This window comes from Peromyscus maniculatus, chromosome 6 (assembly GCF_049852395.1).
Source record: "Peromyscus maniculatus bairdii isolate BWxNUB_F1_BW_parent chromosome 6, HU_Pman_BW_mat_3.1, whole genome shotgun sequence".
NCBI lineage: Eukaryota > Metazoa > Chordata > Mammalia > Rodentia > Cricetidae > Peromyscus > Peromyscus maniculatus.
In genome coordinates, this window is record NC_134857.1 from 132,228,509 (window position 1) to 132,254,865 (window position 26,357).

The 26,357-nt window shown below is 43.7% G+C and overlaps 1 protein-coding gene across 7 annotated transcripts in view; it reads right to left on the bottom strand.

The window, feature by feature from the left end:
* Positions 1–26,357, bottom strand: part of Miga1 (mitoguardin 1) — a 68,851-nt gene that overhangs the window by 28,454 nt on the left and 14,040 nt on the right. For all 7 annotated transcript variants that reach the window (XM_006989504.4, XM_006989503.3, XM_076575249.1 and 4 more), the window contains 2 exons: positions 25,975–26,098; positions 1,887–1,987 (listed from right to left, as the gene is read on the bottom strand). In XM_006989504.4, coding sequence (XP_006989566.1) covers positions 1,887–1,987; positions 25,975–26,098 — 225 coding nt within the window. The remainder of the gene's footprint in view (positions 1–1,886; positions 1,988–25,974; positions 26,099–26,357) is intronic.

Sequence of the window (26,357 nt, forward strand, 5' to 3'; positions counted from 1 at the left end):
AGAAAAATAAATAAAAAAGTGAAAAACAAACAAAAAACAAAAACAAAAACAAATACAAATAGGCACCATCAGCCAAAGCGCCAGCAAAAACTCAGGTTCAAGTCAGTGATGTTGCGTTAGGGAAGCAGACAAGCAAAAGCCACTTTCCCGTAGTTCCCAGGAAAGGATGGCCTGCGCAGGCTGCCACCTCGGCCCAGAGTGAACCGGAAAGGATGCTTCCTGGGTTGCTGTCTCATGCATGCCTGACCACAGGTTCCTCTGTCCCTTCAGACGAGCACACCCACAGGCATGGTGTTTGTATCGACTTCTGAGGAACTGCAAATATAGGTAGGTGTTTTCCCATGAGAGAATTCAATTTTTGTCAATTATGTAAAGTACAAATATGTGACGGGTTCAATAAAACCTTAAACACTTTAAAAAAAAAGAGAGAGAGAAGAATCTTGAGCTGTCCTTGGAAACAAGCTAAATCAATGTGCAGCAAAGCTTACATACAGGAGATTTTTGTCAATCATTTGTCAAATGATTGGCCTAGTTTATAGAGAAGCTTAGTGCAGTAATTGTTTTATTCTAAACAGGCAAAAAAATCGATTAATTCTGAATAAAGATATCAAGTTATCACACACTGTTTAACTCCTCAGGATTCTGATCCACCCTTCTTTCATTGTCTCTTTCTTTCTTCCCTTTTTCCTTCTCCTGAAGCAGGATCTCACTATGTATCTCTGGCCTGGAACTCCATCTGTAGACCAGGCTGGCATCAAACTACGAAATTTACCTGCCTCTCAGAGTACTGGGGTTAAAGGTGAGTACCATCATGCCCAGCTACATTTCTTACAAAAGAATTTATCTTGTAGCATATTCTGAGTTCATACATTTATACCTTAGAAGCAATGCTTAAATAGTTCTTGATTACTGAATCCTTCTTATATATATTCATGCATTCTTTCCTATGAGAAGTTAAAATGTATTAAACCTTTGTAATCTAAACAGTAAATTCAAGTGCATCTGATGAACACCTGAAGAGATGTTCTCTGTGTGGTAAGCTCTGGCCCAGCACCTGGTGTGTGGTGTGAAGGCATTATAACACCAACATGTTTCCAAACTAAAAAGTATTTTCAAGTTATATATTAGAAAGCAGTTTAAAGAAAATATTCTGAAATTGTATTGTATTTGGGAATTCTGCCTACATGTGCATCATGTGTGTGCCTGGTACCCACAGAGGCCAGAAGAGGGTGTTGAATTCCTTGGGACTAGAGTATATTTTATGGTATCTCCATAAAGATATATATTTGGTTGGTTGTTATGAGACAGAATTTTACTATCTCAGGCTGACCTCAAACTTTCTAAGGATGTGGGCCCATGTGAATGCTGGGAATAGAATCTGAGTGTTTGGAGCAAGCAGCCAGTGCTCTTAACTGCTGAGTGATCTCTCCAGACTCAAGAAAGAAAATGTTGTTAGGTTACATACCTAATTCCAGTCTCAGGAGGGTAAGGAAGGAGAATTGTGGGTTTGAGGCCAGAATGGGCTATAAAGCAAAAACCCTGTCTCAAGCAAAAGTGAAAAATAAGATGACATCAGGCAGGGTGAGAGAGACGGCCTGGTGGTTGTGAGCACTGGCTGCTCTTGCAGTGGTTCTGGGTTCAACTCCCAGCAACCATATAGTAGTTAAAAACCATCTGTGACTTCAGTTCCAGGGCATCTGATGCCCTCACCTGGCCTCTGTGGGCACCAGGCACATATGTGATGCAGAGACATATTTGTAGGCAACACACACACACACACACACACACACACACACACACACACACACACACACACACACGGCAACTGAGCTGAATTGCAGTGCAATGGTAAAACTACCTCCCCATGAACATTGACCATATCTTACCTCTGCTACCGAAGCAAAGAGATCTGCTGATTCAGTGTTCAAGGTGTCTTGCAGACCAAATTCATCCATATTCTCCTTCCCGCTCACATCTGTATCTTTATCTTCAAAGTGAAAAGGTGGAAAGTACAACATTGTTACTCTTTGTCTCTGCCACATTCCCTTTGAGTTTAAAAAATAACTATAGTTAAATTATTTACCATACTTGGTAAAGTATGTAAACACCAAAACTAGTTTAAAACAATTTATTTGCAAGTGGTCTTGCCTAAATTTGAAATATTGTAAGGTTCATTCAAATCAACTGGAAAAAATTTTTTGAGACAGGGCCTCACTATGTAGTCTGGGCTGTCATGGAACTCAGTGTGGAGACCAGGCTGGATTTCCACTCACAGAGATCCCCCTGCCTCTGCTTCTTGAGCTAGGAGTAAAGGCGTGCACCACGCAGATTGTGGTGGCCCACACCAGTAAGAGAAGCTGAAGAAGCAGAGGTGTGAGAAGCATGAGTTCAAAGCCAGGTAGCTATGGAGTGAGACCAAAAAGGCATGCGCCACACACTTGTATTAATTGAATTATTAACACAGTAGTTTTGGCTAATCACCGACAGGAAGCTGCTCCTTATTTGCGTCATCTTCAAAGGCTGACTTTAGCAAACAGAACAGTCAACAAAGATCAGACATCAGTTTCTCATGTTTATTCTTTTAACTTTTGTTTTGTTTTTCCAGGCAGTCCTGGCTTTCCTGGAACTCACTCTGTAGATCAGGCTGGCCTAGAACTCACAGAGATCCGCCTGCCTCTGCCTCCCGAGTGCTGGGATTAAAGGTGTGGGGACCAGTGCTTCAGTGGCTTTTTAAACCATGATAAAGCCAACCTTCCTGGAAATAATTTATCTGGCCATACTAGGGCAGGCAGGCCATCTGTTGGCAACACACAACACCCTGAATGTGGGTCTGAAGAGCCTCCATACCATCAATAAGAATCCATTCCATGACAGTACATTTTCAAGTTAAAACTACTTATCTATGTGATTCAGCAAATAAGTAATGTACTTGCAAATGCATCATGGGTACAAAAAGCAAAGAATAAAAAAGATTCTCAATCTGTTAAACTTGTCAAACGCTTTATCTCCTTTAATAAGAAGTCAGGAATTTCCTTGGTTTCATTTATTCAAATTTCCATTCTACTAAGCCTTCCTTAAATAAATGTCATTAACTTTGCCAGAAATCTTTCAAATTTTCTTGAGAACCCCTACATATCAGAAAAACCTTTTGTGATTTTTATTGGAAAACAAAAACCCAAACTCCATTAATTCAGTTTAAATTCAAAAGTTGTGCGACCGATTATATTTTAAGTCCTATGCAGAACAAAAGGGATGATGTGCAGTGTGGAGGCCTCGGGTGGGTTGTGGGGAACACCCACGGGTGCTGAACATGGTCCCCGTTTCATGTTTGCTGGGACCAGCTTTTACATTTTAACTGTTTACCTTCTAAGATTTAAGTTATAAAGTTTCATATTAGGCTTGTATTAACCCGTTGAAAGCACCTAACCTCATCTTAAAATTCTACCCAGCCAACTTTGGTGGCACGTTGGTATAATCCTAGCGATTCAGCCAGACCCCATCTCAAAAAACAAAGAAAGAGATAGAACCCTTCTGCTAAATGACCATTATAAACCAAGGCTAAATTATTCTATTTAAAAATAATAGCCTGGGCATGTAGCTCAGTGGTAAAATGCTTGTAGCATTCACAGGGCCTAGAGCCCTGGGTTCTCTACCTAGCACAGCCAACAAGCCAACAAGCCAACAAACAAACAAACAAACAAACAAACCACCCCAAATCAAACCAAAAGGAAATCATGAAACCTCAGAAATTTATTGTATCCTACTAAACCAGAAAATAAAACAAGGGTCTTAGTACTTAAATTTTTGTTATTATTTATTTGCCTTTATGTGTGCCTGAATAAACTTATGTGAACCATCTACATGGAGATGCCCACAGAGGTTAGAAGATGGTGTTGATTTCCTGGAACTGGAGCTACTGGTGGTTGTGAGCCATTAAGTGTGTGCTAGGAACCACGCCCAAGTCCTCTGTGGGAGCATTTTTAACTGCTGAGTCATCTTCCCAGTCCGGTTGTTTTACACTTTTATAAATAGTTTCACAACTGGCAAATGGTACCTTTGGACACTCAATTTTGGGGGAAATTCCCATAATTTTCATTTCAATACATATAAGACACTTAAAAATGTACATACACACAAATGCACACACACAAATGCACACACATCCACATATACACATACATGCACAGAGACACACATATATGCAAGCACACAGACATACACACACTTGCACACACACAAATGCACACATAAACACGCATGCAAGCAAACACACACATGCAAGCACATAGACATACACACACTTGCACACACACAAATGCACACATACACACGCATGCATGCAAACACACACACACACACACACACACACACACACACACACACACGCATGCAAACACACACATATGCAAGCATACAGACATAGACACACTTGCAATCCACGTCTGCACTTGAGCTGTTTAAGAGTCTGAGCTCTGAAGTTGTTTTTTTTTTTTTTTCTCATCTTCCATTGTTAGTGCTGCTGGTGTAAGAAAGTACAACCCCATTATGCCCCGGCAGCTTTAAAGCAGGATTAACTTTACAGTCTGTTAACTGGGTTCCATGTGCCTGTTGTCATTGTCTCAGAACACCACATTTATCCAGAACTAGTTTACTTGCGCATCTTACACAGGGACTGTTAAGCCTGGTTAGCTTCATTTGACAGTAACTAGCCATCCAATGTCATCTAGATCAACTATGGTTGTACTTTATTTAAACAAAGAAAAGAAAATCTAACAAAGCTGACTCAGTTCCACGGGGGTTGGATTACTCACTGAGTCTAACCCTGCTGTGGTGATGCAACATCATGAAAACATCGTCTGCACTCTAACAGACTGGAACATCCGCTGGACCTCAGACAGGGTTAATAATGCACCCGAAGGCCACTCAAGACTGCCGTCCTACTGTGTGCCCGGCCTGTTTCTGTAGTCGGCTCCTAAAAGAGCTGTTACAATCAACCTATCGCCTTGGATTTCCCGTGTAATCAATGTTTACAACCTAAGCTAATGCACAGCTGTGATCTCGGATATGAACCATTCCATGCCCTGACTCAGAGCCATGTATGTGTGTCATGACAATCATTTGCTGGAAACAGCAAGCAGCCTTTTCAATGGATGTCTGTGATATATGGGGTCAGCTGCAGTCAGTGACTTCATCCCTGTGAACTTCTGTCAAGTATCCCTCATGTGGTGTTTTCTGTGCGGTTCAACAAATGCAGAGCAAAGTCCTTATTAGGGACAGACACATCCAGACAGACATACACAGACCTAGACAGACACACATACACAGTGACTGATTCACATGTCGCCTTCAGGCAGGAACAGACAGACAGACAACAGACAGACGATAGAAGGCCTAGGGAAAGTGGAGCAGAGAATTCAGATCTGGGCTCGGTCATGGTTAGACACACCAAGGGGAGTGCTTTGATCTCCCTGCAGTGCCGACAAATTACTGGTGACTCTGAGCTCCTCAGTTACGTGCTCTATCTACGTGCCGAAAACCACCGACTGTGCCTCACTTCAGTGATGGTTAGGATTCCTGAATGGCAGCTTAACGACGAGGAAGAGAAATAACACATCTGCTTCTTGGATGAACCAATAAAACGTATAGAGAAGAAAGCCAAACTCACTGTTTCCACACACCCAATTAAAATGTACAACATTCTTTCTAAAGAGTCTCAACTCTTGACTGTGCCACCCAAACACAAGGACAGCTTAACAATTTAAAAACGAAAGCTTTCGTCTGAGCAGTTTCAGAAGCTGCTCCCTAACTTTTCCCTATTGGCTGTCTTAGTTAGGGTTTTTACTTTACTTCATTTATTTACTTTGGTTTTCCAAGACAGGGTTTCTCTGTCTGATCCTGGCTGTCCTGGAACTGGCTCTGTAGACCAGGCCGGCCTCAAACTCATGGAGCTCTGCCTGCCTCTGCCTCCCAAGTACTGGGATTGAAGGTGTGTGCCACCACTAAAGCAAGCTGGTGAGGAAGGGTTTATTTGGCTTACACTTCCATATCTTAGTCCATCACTGAAGAAAGTCAGGACAGGAACTCAAGCAGGGCAGGAACCTGGAGGCAAGAAATGATGCAGAGGCCATGGAGGGGTGGCTGCTTACTTATAGGCTTCCTCACTCCTCATGGCTTGCTCAGCCTGCTTTCTTACAGAACCCAGGACCGCTACCACCCACAATGACATGGGCCCTCCCCATCCATCACTAATTAAGAAAATGCCTACAGGCCTGTTTATGGCCCATTTGTTCTGTTCTCTCTCTCTTTCTCTTTCTCTCTCTTTCTCTCTCTTTCTCTCTCTTTCTCTCTCTCTCTCTCTCTCTCTCTCTCTCTCTCTCTCTCTCTCTCTCTCTCTCTTTCCTTCTTTCTTACTATCCCCCCCCACTCCCGCAACCTGCCCCGGGCAAAGTGGCTTCATGAGAGTGCCAGGATCACAACAGGACTTAGGAGTTAGCATTGGGCCCTTCTTGCCAAAAGCGGGCATGGCATTGGCGGTGATGGTTGTACTGATGTACTGGTGGCACTGGTTCGCCACTCGGCCCAGCCTGTTGCCATTTTTTTCATTGTGTCCCCCATCTTCTCTTCCTCCTCTTCCTCCCCGTCCCCTCCTGTTTGGACACCTTGGAGTGTGACCTCTCACTTCTCCAGCATAAGCCAGGGAACCAGGAACTCCATCTCCCAGCATTCAGCCAGCTCCTTCCAGAGTGGTCCAGGCTTCTGTGCCACACTGGCCAAGGGTGGCCTCATCCTCCAGCGGTGGGCTTTCATTTGGGTGACTGTCTCCTGCCTAGTCACCTCGAGGTTGTATTGTTCCTGGGCCCAGACAAAAAACGCCCAACTCATGGATGCCGCCACAAAGATTGAGTCATGAAAGAGCTATGGCCTGTTCTTATGGAGACTTTTGCTCACGGAAGCTCCCTCCAATCTCATGGCCCTAGCTTGTGTCAAGTTGACGTAAAACTAGCCAGTACAGTGGAGAAATGCCACAAGTACAATGAGCTATCATTACATACCTACCAGAATGTCTAAACTGGAAAAAAGAAGTGGTCCTTCTTTCCTTTCACAGGAAAGGAGAGCCTAATGCACCAATCGGGAATTGCAATTGGTACTAAGTACAGAGTGTAAGGTTATGGGGCTGGAGAGATGCTGGCTGTTCCTGCAGAGGAGGTTCAGTTCCCACCACCCACAGCAGCTCACAACCTTCTGTAATTCCAGTTCCAGGGCATCCGTCTTAGTCGGGGTTCTGACTGCTCTGATGAAACACCATGGCCAAAGCAGCTTGGGCAGGAAAGGGTTTATTGGGCTCAGACTTCCCTGTCACTGCTCATCACTGAAGGAAGTCAGGGCAGGAACTCAGATTCGCAGGCACCTGGAGGCAGGAGCTGACGCAGAGGCCGTGGAGGGTGCTGCATACTGGCTTGCTCATCATGGCTTGCTCAGCCTGCTCTCTTATAGAACCCAGGACCACCAGCCCAGAGATGGCACCACCCACAATGGGCTGGGCCCTCCCCCATCAATCACTAATTAAGAAAATGCCCAAGAGGCTTGCTTACAACCCAATCTTATGGAGGCATTTTCTTAATTGAGGTTCTCTCCTCTCAGACGGCTCTGGCTTGTGTCAAGTTGACATAAAACAGGATCCAAAGCCCTCTTCTAGCCTCTGAGCACACTGCACATATGTGGTACACATACATGCAGGCAAAACACTTATAAACATAAAATAAAAATAAATCTTAAGAAAGTTAAAAAATGCATCCCTTGTGACCTAGCAATTTTATACTAGATATATTTTATATAAATGCATGTTATAGGCATAAACATCCTTCCAAATCAACTCATACACAAGGTAGTGTTGAAAGGGTTAAAACCGTGAGTTCAAAGGCAGACAGCCTGCACGAAAGTCAGGACCCTATTGCTTATTAGCTGTGTAACCTTGAGAGAGTTCACCTTCTCTGTTTCTCAATGAGCTCATGTAAACACAGGAGCAAAATCTACCTCTAAAGTATCAAAAGAATTAAATGTTAGGTCTATAAACATCCAAAGTTAGCAATTCATAAATGTGTACCATTTAATAAACTGGTTTCCGGCAACCATTGCCTAAACATATAACACAGAAGAATAAACCAATCTGTGGTCCAGAAGAAGCCGCTTTAGCAGAGAATGTTTTTCTTCTTTCACTTCCCAATAATTTATACAGTTCTTGAGAGCATCAAGGACATTAAAAGCACTTAAATGTTGGTTCACGTAAACTAACATTTCTTATTTGTTGATATAAAGACATGATAACCACAGTTAACATTAATTTCATTTGGGTCATTCTGTCTATAATAAGACTTTAACATGTTTTTAGAGCCCTGTTAAATTTCTGATGTTTCTAATATGGAGACCTAAATTAACTATGAGAAATTAATTTATAAGCCTGAAATATACAGCTTATGCCTTGTAATGAATGAAAACAACCTTCGAAGTCCTTAAAGTGTCCCACAAACGATGATCACATGTTAATGACGTTCTACAAATTACCAGTGGCTACACTGGGGCTCAGTGGAGTAGCTTTTTTGTTGGGTTAGTTGATTGGTAATCTCTAAAAAAAAATAAATAAAATAAAAATAAAAAAATAATTAAAAAAAAAGCTAATCTAAACATTTCTTAAGATGTGTTCTGCCTGTCTCTGTCACCAGGAACTTTAAAAAGATTCATGCGGAGACACTGACGCGTCCTCTGGGGGGGCAGCGACACCAGGATGTTTAATTTTAGCCCAGTTATCCTGCTGCGGGCCAAAGATCTGCCTGGACCCGGCCTTCCTCCTCTTTTCACAGCCTCATAATTCATACATGACTTAAGGTTTTTCCAAAGAAGGGTTTTCTTTTAAAGTCTTGGCTTTTTTTCTTTGTTTGTTTTAAAGGACGGAGAGGGAAAGAGAACTAGAAGCGATTTCAGCCTTGACCCTGGCCCTCAGGCCTTGCTTTATTTCCTACGATGAAGCCAAGTGGGTTTTCTGTGTCTCAGTTCTGCTGTCCTGGGCACATTCTATTCCCGTCGCTGAGCCGGCCCCGGTCTATTTTAACCTCTGCAGACGCTGGTGGAGATTCCAGGGATGCCTCTCCTCTTTTCCAACTCTGCAGAGAAGAGGGAGCCTGCCTGGGGTCTCAGTGTCACCTGACTGCTGCTGGCTAGTCTCCAGAGGAGACTTCACTACAGCTTGGAACCTTGTCCTTTCTGAAAATGGACAAGTTCCTGCTGCCAACAAGTATTTTGTAGCCTTAAGCTGTTCACATTATCAGCCGTCTAGAAAACTACTGTGGCTCTTGTGTGTGTGTGAGGGTTCGCTGTTGTTGTGAGATGGGGTCCCACCCTGTAGCCCTGGCTGGCATAGAACTCGCTATGCATAGTAGGACAGCCTCCGCCTGGGACTGAAGGCACGTGCCCCACACCGGCACTCTTTTGTATGACAGTCTGCTACCCATATTGTAAGCCACCCCCACCCTGGTTTTAAGATGCTAGAATATAGTTTGGAAGAAAGAACAAAGTTGAATTTACAGGTCAAACATGATTTCAGAAAGGGAAAGACCGAGTCTGAAATGTTTTCTTGATTTACCCTTGAGTGGGCCTCTGCATTGCTAAGAGTAGCACTGAGATCCACCGGCCCAAGACTGACGCGTTCTGACTCCTACAGCCCCACCTCCACTAGAGGATGAACAGAGACAGCTTGCCACCATGGCACAGTGCAAGAACAGACTGCCCTCACAGTTGAGTCTGGCTCCCTATTTATCAAGACAGTCCCACACCAGGACGGCACCACAGAACAACTGTGACTCCTAACTGGGGAATACAGCTGCCGACACACACCGAGGGACGCAGGGAAAAGAAACGGGGCGGGGCACCCACACTTTAGGTGGTAGCATTCTCTCTTCCTTAAAAAATGACTGAAATAGGATATAATTAAGGCTAGGCAGAGGGGCGCACACCTTTAATCCTAGCACTCGGGAGGCAGAGGCAGGCGGATCTCTGTGAGTTCGAAGTCAGCCTGGTCTACAGAGGGAGTTCCAGGACAGCTAGGGCAACACAGAGAAACCCTGTTTTGAAAAACCAAGAACCAAAACCAAAACCAAACCAAAACAAAACAAAACAAAAGAATGAGTCGGCAGTTAAAGAGTTATAGACCTTAATAGGGCCAGTAGATACAATTGGTCTCTAGAGGGACAAGTGAGGACAGAAAACTAGCCAAATACTAGGCCAACTTCCTCCTGGGGGAAGGTGACTCTCAGCCTTATGCGGGCCTTTTCCTAATACTACAAAAGCCGTATATGGCCGAGGGAAGTCCTCAACAAGTAAATCACAGCTGTGAAGATATAGTTTGGATTAGGAACAAGGGCAGGCATCGGGCACCCCTTTGTTCCGGGCACCCACAGTGACTATGACTGTACTGGTCTTCTCTGAATCTCCTCTGACATGCAGAAATGACGTCAGCACAGCTTCCTTTCCTGGTCTTACTATGTTCTCTGAAATTAAGACTAGGAGTCTTGACACGAGGGGAATTACTAACCACATTTCTCCAGCATGGGGTCATTTGCTCTGTTTATTTAGAGATCTGAGTACAGGACTTAAGCCTGCAGTTCAGATCACACCCTAAAAGTACAGCCTCAGAGACGGTCTCTTCCCGTCACAGAGCTCTGCAGGAAAGAGGAGGACACCAGTCTCACAGGGTCAACTTTGGGCCCTTTGATAAGAGAAGAGTCTGAGGGATTTCTGCTCACAGCCAAGCTCATTCGTGTTTCTGAATGTTCTTTCTGGCTACTTACCAAATCAGAGAAATCCCTCTCCCCTGGACAGGAAGTCCCATTTTATAGTTTCTGGTTGTTGTTTTCTCTGCCACAGAAATTTGTGTACTTAGTACTAGACTAGAAAAAATATATTTTTATTTTCCCTTAGAGGAATGTCCATCAACTCAAAACAAACAAACAAACAAACAAACAAACCTAAAGAGACACAGGCATTTCTACAAACAAAGTAGCTACAAGAAAGGAAGAAAATGCTGAGATTATATCAGCCACCCTTCCACAGTCTCCTTCAAACACATGGGTTTTGACTTGACATCAAAATAATTTTCAGTGGCTCACTTTTGTCTAAAGAAACCACTTCTGCAAGGCTTCCCTGGCCTCCCTTCTGGGTTACTCTTCTGTGCACACTGCATCCACAAAAAGCCCAGTCTCTTCTGGCTCCCTCTGCCAGCAATGTCCTTACTCAGCTCTGTCTCTGGCAGACCTACTGTCTGTTTTCAAGTTACTCCTTCCATGAAACCTTCTCTGAAGTGCCCCAAAGAATGTTTACACGCTTTTTCTTCGTGTTTCCACAGCGCTTTATAAACACAGAGCAGGGCTTACTCCACTGGACAGTGTAATCTGTAATGCTTCTTACACACAGGACTCTACTTGACTAAAACTGCAGTAAGAGCTTCCTTTTTTCCCCTCTGACATCTTTATGCCATGCTTACTATACACAAAGAAATGACATGTTTGGGCTGTGTGTGCTGGAACACGCCTGTAAAGCCAACATGCAGAAGACATTTTTTTAAAGATTTATTTATTTATTATGTATACAACATTCTGCCTGCATGCATGCCTACACGTCAGAAGAGGGCACCAGATCTCATTATAGATGGCTGTGAGCCACCATGTGGTTGGTTGCTGGGAACTGGACTCAGGATGTCTGGAAGAGCAGCCAGTGCTCTTAACCTCTGATCCATCTCTTCAGCCCCTAAGAAGACATGCTTTTTACATGTATTTATTGTGTGTGTACGTATGCATGTGTATGGGCACATATGCCATGGCATGCCTATGGAGCCAGAGGACAGTTTGTGGGCTTCAGTTTTTGCTCTCCACTGTGTAGGCTCCAGGGGTCCCAAGTGGTCAGGCTTGTGCCTTTATCCACTGAGCCATCTGGCCAGCTCGGATCTTGCCTTTAAGGCCAGTCTATGCTATACAGTGCTGTGGGATGTTCTGTATGTTGTGAATGTGTTGCTCTGATTTGGTTGATAAATAAAACACTGATTGGCCAGTAGCCAGGCAGGAAGTATAGGCGGGATAAATAGACAAGGAGAATTCTGGGAAGCGGAAGGCTGAGTCAGGAGATGCCAGCCTACTGTCCAGGGAGCAGCATGTAATGGACATAGGTAAAGCCACGGAACACATGACAACATACAGATTAACAGAAATGGACTGAGTTTAAGTATAAGAGCTAGTCAGTGGTAGGCCTGAGCTAATGGCTGAGCAGTTTTAATTAATATAAGCTTCTGAGTGATTATTTTATAAGTGGTTGCGGGGGTCCATGGGACTGCGCAGGACCAGAAAAAACTTCAGTTACAATACAGTGAGGCATCCATCTTAAACTAATCAAACAAACGAACTAAACAACAAAAAGAAAAAAATGTCTTCTAAATATGTATTCCAGACCTAAGATCCTTAGTTCATTATGTTTAAAAAACAGATCGCCAGGTGGTGGTGGCGCATGCCTTTAATCCCAGCACTCGGGAGTCAGAGGCAGGTGGATCTCTGTGAGTTCAAGGCCAGCCTGGGCTACAGAGTGAGTTCCAGGAAAGGAGCAAAGCTACACAGAGAAACCCTGTCTCGAAAAACCAAATAAAAATAAAAATAAATAAATAAAAAACAGATCATGTAGAGGCCTAATATCTAAAGTATGCATCTTTTATATCAACACTTTTGAACAGTAGAACATTCCTGGTTTGTTTTTAAGGTTTAGATTTGTTCCTACACATCAGTGTAAAAGAATCTCAAAATCTTTGCATCAGCCAAAAAAAAAATGCCCCCCAAAACAAAAAATATAGTCAACATTGATCATATTCACGGCTCTAGAGTTGCTTCTAATATTGATGTTGCAATACATACTGTTATAAAAAAAAGTAAGCATATAAAATGTAAAGCCTAATTATTATAAATGTAACTATGGGTTAATAAGCCAGAGCTTTATTCATGTAAGCCCTATCAATTAAATAATGTCCACAAACTCCATATGTTATAAAACATGCTTATTTTTAAACTGGCATTAAATCCAGCAATTTGGTCCTACACCAAGAATCAAGAAAGAAAGTGGAGACTATATTGAGCTGGAGTGTCTCAAGGTTAGAAATTCTCCAGCACACAAGACCCTGCACTTGATTCCTAGCACAAGAAGGAGAAGAGAGACACCACTAATTCCTGAATAGTTTATGTGATTCTCAGTCTGAATGTTTAGAGATGAGGATATAACTAAACTCTATGATTCATATCACTACCTAAAAATAAACCACCACTGAAACAAATAACATGCTCCAAAAAACATAGAACACACTACCAAAGCCTGAAGTGACACATACCCAGTGGCAGATGCATGACACAAACTTACACACATGAAGCCAACAGAAGGAACCTTTCTTAAGTGGATGTCATTCCTGGGTGTCAGGCTTTAATCCTATATCCTACCAATCCCACAGTTTTGTGATCAACTGAAAAATAGTTTCTATCAAAATATATGAAAGATAACACAATAATGAAGATAATAAAGGTCTCTATTTATTCTAAGATCTAGACATACTTTTCTTGTATATTTGGTATATGAAAATTGACATACTTATCACATATACATATAGACAGAATAAAAATAGTATTTCTGAATCTACAATCCACTTGTACCACTTCTTTCAAAGTTTACAATATTATTTACTTATTAAAGAAAAATGTAATTATGTATACTATTATATAGCTACTACTTGATATCTGTGGTATTTGAGTCTGTAAATGAACCCACAAATCCTCAGGAATAGCAGCAGATAAGCCAAGAATTAACTCACGTCCCAAACCAGGTCTGTTTACTTTCAAGTTCTTTATCTTAGGCTCTTGAAGAGGCAAGCTCCAGTTACAAGATATGGAAAGAACAGGCAGGCGGGGAAGCTGAGGGAATTGCTCTGGCTCCGAGTCAACTCTAAAAATACACTGTATTATTCGCCAATTGTTTCATATGAGGAAGACTTAACTGGTCAACCAGATTACGTGCAACCAAAGACCTGGCCTGCTCTTACTTCACTGAATCACATAACACAAAAGGTGCACGGTAAAGAGTTCAATAAACACTTGCAAATTTATTCACTTACTTTTCTTATATTTATTTATGGGTTTGTTCATGTGGGGGTCAGAGGACAACCTGTGGGAGTTCAATTCTCTCTTTACAGCATGTGGGATTCAGGGATTGTATAGTGTCAGGCTTAGCAGCCTGCAAACACCCATATTCTCTGAACCATCCTGGTAGCCAACAAATTGCCTTGTTTTTTTTGAGACAGGTTCACCGTGTAGCCCTAGCTATCCCAGAACTCCCAATGTAGACCAACCAGGCTGGTCTCAAACTCAGGGATCTACCTCCCTCCGCCTCCCAACTGCTGCATTAAAGGTATATGTCACCATGTCTAGCACAGACCAGAAAATCTTAATGTCACCATCTTATCTACTGATCCAAGTGCATGCAAAAATCACCTGCTTTTGTAAAAAAGCTAAACTCTGAAATGTGAGTTTCACAGTTTCTCAACCCAAGGCTTCCTTCAGCAGGTCTAAATCAATCTCAGGAATATGCCTTGTGTGAAAACAGCAAGGGACTTGTTTCTTTCTCTTGCCACAGTCCCCCTAAGCAGTCCAGACTGGCCTCCAACTTTAGGCTTTGTGTGCCGCTCTGCATGGATGCCATGATGACAGTGATACACATCTTTGATAAGACTCACAGACCGAGTGATGTCTACAGCTAGTGGATGTGACATCAGGCAGTGATGAGCCCAAAGTGCAGAGCCCCCAAGGAAGCACCTGTCCCCCACTTGCCTAATGCATTAAAGATGGGTAGAAATACATCTAACCGTTCTGCTGCATTTCTTTTGCAAGCCTTTGTGTGTTCCTGAGCATGTGTGTTTGCAGGTGTGCACTTACGTGGAGAAGCTTAGATGTGGGGCCAGAAGCTGATGGCAGCTATCTTTGCAAATCATCCTCCACCTTTTATTTTATCGTTTAAATTTGTTCTTTGACAATTTTATACAATTACATAGTGCCTTCTATTTCCTCTTACCTTCCCATGCTCTCATTTCCCCTCCTCCGTACAGGTCCCTTTCCCGGATTCATGCCCCACCTCCCTTTTTTTTTTGGTTTTGGATCTACTGATTTTAGCCAAGACCTGCTGTGTGGGCAAGCGTTGGAGCCTTGTGAACTCCCCACTTAGTACACAATGGAAAGCGATAACTGTCCCTTACCCAGAATCAATTCATTGCCCACAGTTCAGTTGGGAGGGAGAGGGTCCCATGAGTCCCTCCCCATCCATGATTGGTGGTTGACTGGTCGAGGCTCACGCAGGCCCAGTACAGGCAACCACAGCTGCTGTGAGCTCATATTTGCTAGGGCCATGTCATGCCCTGACAATAGCATTTCCTGTCTTCTCTCTTACAGCTCTGACATTCCCTCTGTTCCCTCTGCTGTCCTGTTACCTAAGCCTCGGAGGGACAGGTCTAAGTACCCTGTTTAGGGCACCTGATTTTTGGAGTTAGGGCTTCTCTCTGAACCAGGAGCTCACAGATTAGTAAAGCTAGCCACTGAGCTTCAGGGCTCTGCTTGTCTCCACTACTCCAAGGTTACAGGCCCAGATCAACCCAGATGGCTTCCACATGGGCGCTAGGGATGTACACTGAAGACCGTCCTACCAAGCACGCTCTCTGCTTGCATTTCAAGTTGCTTCTCCCTGTGAAAAGTGTACACTGGTGAACCCTGAGGACCGGACCTTCTCTAAGCAGCTGGGGAACACAATGTAACCAACTAGTCACTGCACAGCTCTGACTGTGCTCCAGGACATGTAGCAAGGTCTGGGTTTGCAAGCTCATCACTGCTGTGCAGAACCTGACCTCACTCTCCTAAACTAGACTGTAAGGAGGAGTCTCAACAGCAAGGCTAGATGAGTACCACCAAGACTGGAAGACAGGGGTCTCAACAGCAAGGCTAGATGAGTACCACCAAGACTGGAAGACAGGGGTCTCAACAGCAAGGCTAGATGAGTACCATCAAGACTGTAAGACAGGGGTCTCAACAGCTGCATGGGTAAGGCTGGTAGGAATTTCTCTCTCATCCAACCTTCTCTCCAGGAGGAAGTTATAGGTAGCCTCACCGCATTGTTCAACCCAGCTTACAAGAAAAGGGGGTCAAAAAAATTAATACAATTCAAGAGCCAGGGGAGATGAATCAGTCAATAAAATATGAGTCAATACGTTTTTTTTTTTTTTAAATGAAAAGAAATGGACAAGTTTGCTGGAGTTTGACAGAAAAACAAGGCAGGCAAGCTGGAGACCTTGGCAACGACCAGCGGTAGGGAGACAGATAAAGGAGAACAGGCATGTGGCTTCACCATGAAAGTCTATGAGCAGCTGGATCAGGAGGAGGGATCTTGAGACACACACACATACACACATACACACATACATACACACACACACACACACACACACACACACACGAGAGAGAGAGAGAGAGAGAGAGAGAGAGAGAGAGACAGAGACAGAGACAGAGACAGAGACAGAGACAGAGACAGAGAATGTCCAGAGTACCATACAGAAAGAAAGTTTACTATTTTAGCCAGCATTTGAAAGGGAAAAAGAAACAGTGATCCTTTCGGGGCTAGGAAACCAGGAATCTCAGCAATGAGAGCTCTACACAGAGGCATGGGCTTCTATGGCGTATATATCATCAAGGGATATTTATTCCTCTCATGCTCTTAACTTGTCCTCATGTACCTCACGCTATGTCCAACCTCTCCCATTTCATATGATGTTTCAAATCTAAAGGAGGGCCAAAATTGTGACGACTCCTCCCTCACTGCACATGGTGCTTCAAAGTCTAAGGAGGGACAGCTGGGATAGTTCTCTCTCTCTCTCTCTCTCTCTCTCTCTCTCTCTCTCTCTCTCTCTCTCTCTCTCTCTCTCTCTCTCTCTCTTCCTTTCTGGTTTTTCAAAACAGGGTTTCTTTGTGTAACATCCTTGGCTGTCCTGAATTCCCTCTGTAGACCAGGCTGGCCTAAAACTCACAGAGATATGTCTGCCTTTGCCTCCCAAGTACTGAGATTAAAGGTGTGTACACCACCGCCCAGCTATTTCCCATTTCTTAAAATAAGCGTGTTAACTGGGAAACAGGAGGTGGGGTCCAAAGCTGATTATAAAGAATAGAGGTCTGTCCTCCACCTCTAGGTAGAGATTTAAAACTGCTAACAAGACACATGATACACAGGAAACTGGATCCTCTCTGGGGGTGCTCACCAAACCCCAAGACCAGAAAAAAAAAATTAATAGAAAGAATAAAGTGTGAGTCAATAAAGTGCTTGTCGCACAAGCTTGAAAACCTTAGTTTGGATCCCTGGTGTCCATGTATCAAAAAAAGAAAGAGTTGGGCAGTGGTGGTGCAAGCCTTTAATCTCAGCACTCAGGAGGCAGAGGATCTCTGTGAGTTCGAAGCCAAGCTGGTTTACAGAGTGAGATCCAGGACAGATAGGGCTACACAGAGAAACCCTGTCTCCAAAAACAAACAAGGCCACTCGCTGTAGCATGTGTCCACAAGCTCAGTGCATGGCGAGCGGAGGCAGGAGAGTCTCAAGCTGGCTAGTCAGCCAGCCTAGCTACACACACACACACACATCAGTATATCACCATGGTGCACACACCACACACATACATGCACACACACACCCAGTACATCACCACAGTGAACATACCACACACACACACACACACACACACACACACACACCAGTACACCACCATGGTATATACCACACAGACACACACCACACACACACATATACACAAACACACACACACCTCTCTATAAACACGTATACTGAACATACACAAAGAACCAGGTAGAGACTGATAGTCACTCCACACTGATCTTTGGTCTCCACATGCACACCCACACAAGCACATACATATAAACGTCACATAGACTTACCTAAAATAACCCCGTTTTGTAATTTTTAAAATCAAAGAAAAAAATGTAAACTTTTTTGTGCCATAAATTTACTCAGAACCTAGAAACGAGTAAGTCTTGGAATGGCATCCCAAAGACCACAAATGTTCCCTGAGGTACAGAGGAAGGTGCCCATGCTTTCTACTGCCTTCTATGAACAAAAACCAAAAGCGTGAGAAGGTTCAGATTGTGCATTGAACTGTGCACAGTGACAGTATCAGCAAGAGAATTGAAAGACAAAAACAGGGAAATACAAAAATTCAGAGATGATTTTAAAAATAAAAATCTTAGTGAAAATGTTTAGTTCGTGTACCCATAACGAAAGTGCAAACGTACACACGTACACACACACACACACACACACACACACACACACACACACACAAAGAGAGAGAGAGACATATCTTCTTTTAGTAAATGCAGATGTTATTATTATAAAAATATAAAATTAATTCACAGGAAAGATACTATGGTCTAGAAAATAGGACTGAACAATATTACTGCAAAGCAAGTTACAAACATATTACATTCATCTCCCCACAAGTATGCACTTTGTAAAATCATCTTAGAATAGGCCTTTTAAAGAGCTGGAATAAAATACAATAATAAGCAGAAGCAAGGGCAGTGTTTGCCTTTCTCAAACATGTGATCTCAAGCGTTCTATGAATTACCGTCAAAGGCCTTGGTCTTCTATGCTTGTTTTTGGTACTGAAGCTGCATGCAGCGGGCCTCCCACGAGGTAAGCTCCCCACCTGCGAGCTACAGCACTAGCCCTCCTTCTGCTCTTTTGAGACAAGGCTTCACCAACTTGGCCAGTCTGTCCTTGAACTTACTCTGAAAGCCTAGCCAGGCCTTGAAGTTGTGTCTTCTTGGCTTGGCCTCCCAAGCCGGGATTACAGGCTGGCAAAACCTGGCCAGGCTAATCCTACATCTTCTAGATAAACTAAGTCTAAGGAAAGGTCGAGGCTTGGGGTGGAGGCAGGATATTAGCCCATGCCTGTTCAGCTTCAAAGCTTATATTCATAACTAACTACTAAACTATACTGGTCATTTTACCTAGAACTAAAATCATCCTGGGCTTTGGCTGATTGCACATTCAGACATTGTTTTTTTGTAATATTTTCTCTATAAAGTTTAAAAATATATAACAGGGCTGGAGAAATGTCTCAGCAGTTAAGAGCTCTCGCTGCTCTCCTAGAGGACCAAATTCAGTCCCCAGCTCCATAGTCCTGGCTCACAAGCTCCTGTAACTTTAGTTCTAGATCTGATGCCTCTTCTGGCCTACACAGGCACCCACATACAAATGTACACCCCAACACACATATAAGTAAAAAAAATTTTAAAAAATCATAATATATAACGCCTTTAATCCCAGCATGCAGGAGGCAGAGGCAGGGGATCTCTGGGTTTGAGGCCAGCCTGGTCTACAAAATGAGCTCCAGTACAGCCAGGGATACAAAAGAAAACCCTGTTTTGAAAATTAAACAAAAATTATAATAGCTAGCCAGACATTGTGGCACATGCCTGTAATTGAAGCATTTGGAAGACTGAGGCAGGAGGATTGTGAATTGGAAGCCAGCCCAAGTTAAACAATGAGTTTAAAGCCTGCACTGGATATATAGGGAGACCCTATCTGAAAAACAATTTGTACAATTATAAAATCACCACCGTTAATAATCTAAAAAACAGAAACTATGAATAAACACAGTCCTAAACATCTGGACGCTGTGAGGTAGAAGCCCTTACACAGTCATGTACATTTTCTCTATTATTTCAAGTGTTTTGTGAATAACTGTCAAGGTCTTTTTCACTCTGAGTTACAGTGGCAGGTGTATGCAAAATGTGCCAGAAGTGTTGGCTTAAAATTAACTCTCAGTTCAAGAGGCAGCACAGAATGGCATTTATGAGTCATTGGTCTCCCAACTGGAGGTAAGGTGTGCTGCCCCCTAGCGGTTTCAGCAGCACATTCAACAATAAGCCTCTCGGGAGTGAGTGAGGAACTGTCTCGTAGACCTAATTCAAACCTTCACTTCATCCGTTGTGACTAGTCTGTAACAAGAAGGGTAGAACAAACACCTACTGTTTACATTAGTACATAAGGGTTTAGAACTGTGGAGGGCTAAAGAGATGGCTCAGTGGCTAAGAACACTGTCTGCTCTTCCTGAGGACCTGGGTTCAATCCCCAGCATCCACAGGTGGCTCACAACCTTTGTAACTCCAGTTCCAGAGGATCTGACATCCTCTTCTGACCTCTGTAGATACCAGGCACACCCACGGTACACAAAGAGACACACAAGCAAGCAAAACACCCATAGACATTAAAGAAATAAAAATTTTAAAAAAGCTTAGAAACATATCTAATGACGACTTGCTAATTCAAAAAGGAAATGCCAGCACAAAACCAGGGAAAAAAAGAAATCAATCATAGGAGATGAGGTGGTTACATTCATTGGAGGAACAATCTCCCCCCCCCCATGTGTGTGTGTTTGGTGTGTTTGTGCGGTTTATATGTATGTCTGTGTGCTTGTGTATGGGCCTATAAGCACATATGGGTGCTTGTATATGGAGGGCAAAGGCTGGTGTCAGGTGTTTTCCTGAGCTATTTTCCATGTATATGTTTTCAGTCAGCATCTCTCGCTGAACCAGGAGCCCACCAATTCAGACAAGCTAGCTAGCCAGTGAGTCCAGGGTTCCACCTGTGTCCACTTCTCCAGATCTTGGATAACAGGCCCACACTTTCATGTAGGTTCTGGGAATCCAACTCAGCCCTCATGCCTGGCCAGCACTCTACATCAAGCCATTTCCAGCCTCACTCCAGCATGTTTCTGTTTCTGTTTTTGTTTTTTGATACAGGGTTTCTTTGTGTAGCCGTGACTGTCGTGGAACTCCCTCTGTAGACCAGGCTGGCCTCAAACTCACAGAGATCCGCCTGCCTCTGCCTCCTGAGTGCTGGGATTAAAGGCGTGCACCACCACCACCCAGCTCAAGCACGTTTTTTAAGATTTATTTGTATGTTATGTGTATGAGTGTTCTGCCTACATGTATGTCTGTGTGCATGTGTACTGTGGTTGTTAGCTTCCATGTGGGTGCTGAAGCAAAACCAGGGTCCTCTCCAAGAGCACCAAGTGCTTTTAACTGGTGAGCCACCTCCTAAGCCCTCAAATATTTTTTTTAATTTATTTTCTGTGCATGGGTGTTTTGCCTAAAAGTATGTCTGTGCACCATGTGCATGCCTGGTGCCCTGGAGACCAAAGAGGACATTGGATCCCCTGGGACTGGAATTACAGAGGGGTTGTGAGCTGCCATCTGGATGCTGGGAATTGAACTTGAGTCCTCCAGAGGAACAGCCAGTGCTCTTAACCACTGAACCATCTCTCCAGTCCCTCAAACATATTATTAATGAACAAATTATTATAATAAAACCTGATTTGAGCTTTTGTTCTTGTTGTTTGAGATAAGGTGTTGTCATATAGTCCAGCTGGCCTAGAACTTGCTATGTAGATCAGGCTGGCCTAAACATTCAGATATCTGCCCATCTGTCTCCCTGGGAACTAAGATTAAAGGTATGCACCCCATATCTGGCTTACGTATGTTTCATTTACTTTTTTTTTTCATTTTATGTGGCAAATGTTCTTGCCTGCATGTGTGTCTGTACACCACAAGCAATGATAACCCTCAGAGGCGAGAGGGGGCGTTAGATCTCTTGGAAATGGAGTTACAGACAGTTACTGGCCCTCATGTGGCTGTTGGGAGGTGAACTTGGGTCCTCTGGAAGCGCTCTTGACCACTAAGACATCCCTCCAGCCCTTAAGTATGTTTTTAAACCACAAAATAACGGGCTGGAGATGTAGTTCAGTTGGTAGAGTCTTGTCTAGGATGCTCAGGTCTCTGAGTTTTATTATTAGCACCAAGCATGGTTGTGGATACACAGTGAGTTCAAGACCAGCCTGGAATACATAAAACCCTGTCTTGTGTTAAAGAAAAAAAAATGGAGCTTGGGATGTAGCTCAGTGGCAAAAGGCTTAGTATAGGCATCGTTTCTCAATAAACACACTGTTATCTAAAAAGCAACATGGGGCGTGAGTGATGCCCTGTGGTTAAGAGCACTTGCTGCTCTTGCAGAGAACGGAACCTGTGTTCAGTTCCAGCACTTACATAGTGGGTGATATCCACTCGTAACTCCAGTTCCTCGGGATTTGATCTATATACATAAACACTCAGGCACATATACGTACATATGAAAATAAATAACTATTTTTAAAAAGGAACATGTTAATAAACATACGAAAATGATTGTGCTAAGAAGATCTGAACACCTTCTTTAACGGTACTCACAGTATTAAGGTGGCATCAATAACTGTTGCAGAGATGGCCCAAATGTACAAGTACAGTTCCTGTTGGAACTCTGAATCCCACTACTGTCAATGAAACCTGACCCACGGGCTCTCCTCTCCAGATCGAAGAGACTTGTGAGTGAATGTGAATCAACTCTGACCTGCTGAACCAGCACAGGCTCCGAAGGATGTGACTGCACATCGGCCTCCTCTTCAACAGAGCCCACAGTTCCCTGAGTCACAGCAGATAAATACACTTACATTCAGCAGGACTTGTACTGCAGTACAACAGAGTGCCCTGCCCCATGGCCTCTTTACTGGTCAAGGTGAAACTATGTGAAATGAGCGCATGTTGGGTTTACAGCTGGTTGATCAGGAAGTGTCGTGTGCTGGCTGACAGACTGTCAACTTAGCAGGGTCACCTTAGAGACAAACCTCCAGGCGCGTCTGTGAAGTGGTTTCTAGACTGAGTGAAATGAGGAAAGAAGATCCACCCTAAACGTTAGCAGCACCATGCAAGGACAGGTCCCAAAGTGAACTGGGAGAGAAAGTGAGCTAATACCAGCATTCATCTCCTTCCTGCATGCTCCCCGGGGGCCATGTGTGCTCAAACTGTGAGTCACAGCCCTTCCTTCAGGTGTCTTTGTCAAGTACGTCACAGCGACAAAAAATGCAACAGTCTTTCCTCACTGTCAGCACACAAAATTATACGTATTCAAGGTACAAGACTATTAACACATCTATTATGCCTACATAATAATGGTGGGGGCGCTGAAAAGATTCTTCTTACACCTTCAAAATGTATAAAATTTCTTAAGAATTCTAATTTTCTTAGTTTGTTCTAAAATCCCTTTTTTTAGAATTGCATTGATTGTGTGTGTGTGTGTGTGTGTGTGTGTGTGTGTGTGTGTGTATGTGTGTGTGTTTCAGACTGCCAGGGTGATGTTCAGAACTTGGCAGCACAGGAGACAATAGAGCCTGAAGTTAAGAATGGTACCAATGTCACCTGAAGCTGAAATTTGACTTTAAAGCCTCTTTTTTTAATTTGCAAACTTTTTTGGCAAAAGTTTAAGTCTTTGTCTAACAATCTTATGGTTTTTAAAAGCCTCAAGTTGCCAGAATGCTGGAGGGAAAGGGGATAGGAAGGAAAACAGTAGTTAAGGTAGCTTCCTGGTTGACTCGTCCCCAGCACCACATACGGCAAGCACAGGGGTGCAAACCACTGAGGAGGTAGAGGCAGGAGGATGAGAAGCTCAAGATCATCCTCAGCTGCCTCAAAAGACAAACAGGCCTGGCTCAGAGGTTGGGAGCACTGGCTGCTCTTCCAGAGGACCCAGGTTCCATTCCCAGCACCCACATGGTGCTTTACAAGTTTTTGTGGCTCCATCCAGGGGATCTGACACCCTCTTCTGGTCTCCTAGGGCACTGGGCACACATGTGGTACACAGACATACATGCAGACAAAATTCCCACACACATAAAAGAAAAGCATAAGACAGGAGAATAGACAAAAAAAAAAAAATATTTCCACAAAACATGTGAAATGTGCCCTGGAGACTTGAGGGCCTGACAGAAAAGAGGCTCGAGTTAACCAGACTCCCACCCACATATGGAGGAAGAAAATCTTTGTTAAAAAGCAGGGGGTCTGGGAAGACAGCTCAGTGAGAGAAGTGCTTGCTACACGGGCATGGAGACCCGGGTTCGGATCCCGAGCACCCACGCGAAAGCCACGCGTGGTGATGTGTGTCTATAGCCCTAGCACAAGGGATAAGGAGACAGGCAGATCCCTAGGGCTCATCGGCAAATCCGCATAGCCAATTGGTGAGCACCAGGTTCGCAAGAGACTTTGTCTCCAAGAATCAAGGGGAAAACAATCGAGGGAGACACCCGGTGCTGACTTCCTGCCCACAGGCATATAAGTCCGTGGCAGAGCATCCAACCAGTGTGTACAAGCCCCATGCTACATCCTCAGCACTGGAAAATTAAAAAAAAAAAGAAGAAAGTAAGACCCCCACAAAATACTATCACCCGCAGAAATGAGTCTTCTTGCTTCTGCAGTACGTGGTTCCCAGGGTGCCTACCTGCTCCAAGCTTTATACCACCCCACAAAGTTCATAGTCAGCCTTCCTATTTAAAGACGTTGCTCAGTCTTACAAGCAGTTAGGCAACACAATACACTGATTAAGACTATGAACTCTTTCTTGTTCTTTACTCCCTCCTTTTCTCACCTGAACATAAGGATGATTCCGCATAGGGTTTTATGAGCATCCTTCTACTTCAGTTCTTTATAAGATAGGGTCCTACTACTATGTATCCCAGGTGGCTTGCTGGAAATTGGCACTGGACAGTTGGCCTTGATTTCATGCTCCTGCCTTAACCTCCTGGGTGCTGATGGCACTTGTCACAGATAAAACTATTTTCACTGAGAATGGTGCTTGACTCAGAGCAGAACGTGTGCTCACATAGAGTGCTCAGCAAAGATCCTGGCACAAGATGGCTAGTAGTACGCAAGGTGGCTGTCATAGGCTCAAGCAATCCTCCTGCCTCAGCGTACCAAAGTAGCTAGGACTATAGATAAGATACAATCAGATCATGACCTAAATTACTTTAAAAATTTTTTTCCAGCACTTGGGAACAGAGGCAGGCTGATCTCTGTAAATTCCAGGACAGTCTGGTCTACACAAAGAGTTCCAGGTCAGCCTGAGCTACACGGTGAGTTCCAGGACAGCCTGAGCTACACAGTGAGTTCTAGGACAGCCAGTGCTATGTCCCAAAAATACATCAACAAGAACAAAAACAACAAAACCAAACCAAACAAAATGCATAACATAATTTTGCCTTTTTTCAATCTCTTAAAAAAAAACTTTTTATTTTTACTTCCTGCATAAGAGTGATTTGCCAGCCGGGCGGTGGTGGCGCACGCCTTTAATCCCAGCACTCGGGAGGCAGAGGCAGGCGGATCTCTGTGAGTTCGAGGCCAGCCTGGGCTACCAAGTGAGCTCCAGGAAAGGCGCAAAGCTACACAGAGAAACCCTGTCTCGAAAATCCAAAAAAAAAAAAAAAAAAAAAAAGAGTGATTTGCCTAAAAGTACGTCTGGGCGCCAAGTACATGCCTGGTGCTTAAAAAGATCAGAGGACAGTGCTGGATCCCTCATGCTGGAGGTTGTAAGCTGCCATGTGGGTGCAGGCAATGGAACCTGAGTTCTCTGCAAGAGCAACAGATGCTCTTAACCACTGGACCATCTCTGCAGCACCAGGCCCCTCCTTCCCTTATTCCAATCTTAGGAGGAATTTACAGAAAGGAACACTGTTAAATCATTCCTTTCTTCCAAATGTCATTCACAAAATCTCTCAGGCCTTTCCTCTCAGTGCTTGGGAGGCTGAGACAGGCAGCCGGTCCAGCCTGGTTTATGAGCTCTAGCCAGCCTGGCTACAGCAGACACTTTTTCTCCTGGGACATTTCATAAAACATTTCTAACTTAACACATAAGACACTTAAGCAAATGACTTCAATATATAAAAGAAAAAACCCACAGGTTTCAGAAAACCATAGAAACCTCTCTCTACCTTACCTGTATCGTTTGCAAGAGAGTTAGGGTCAGATCCCCCAAGGGTAGCTTCAAACTCCTCCTGGAGGCGATAGGCCCTTTGCAGCAGGGCTTCAAGCTTATGGATGAATTCTGCACTAATTATATCCTACGAAGAGAGAAGAACAGTCACACACAGCAACTATCACACTCATGTTAACACTCTAAACACAGAATGTGACTTCCACAGAGAAACTTGCCGTGTAGACAGAGCTGGTGCTAAGTTCATGGGTGCCGGTGACCAAACCTAATGATAAAATTCCAGCCATACCTATTGTTTTTGTAATACAGAGGCAGGACTGAATGATTCTTTAAGTAGATAGACTAAGAGTTTTCAGACTTGAGCTTATATAAAAATTGCCTAGAAG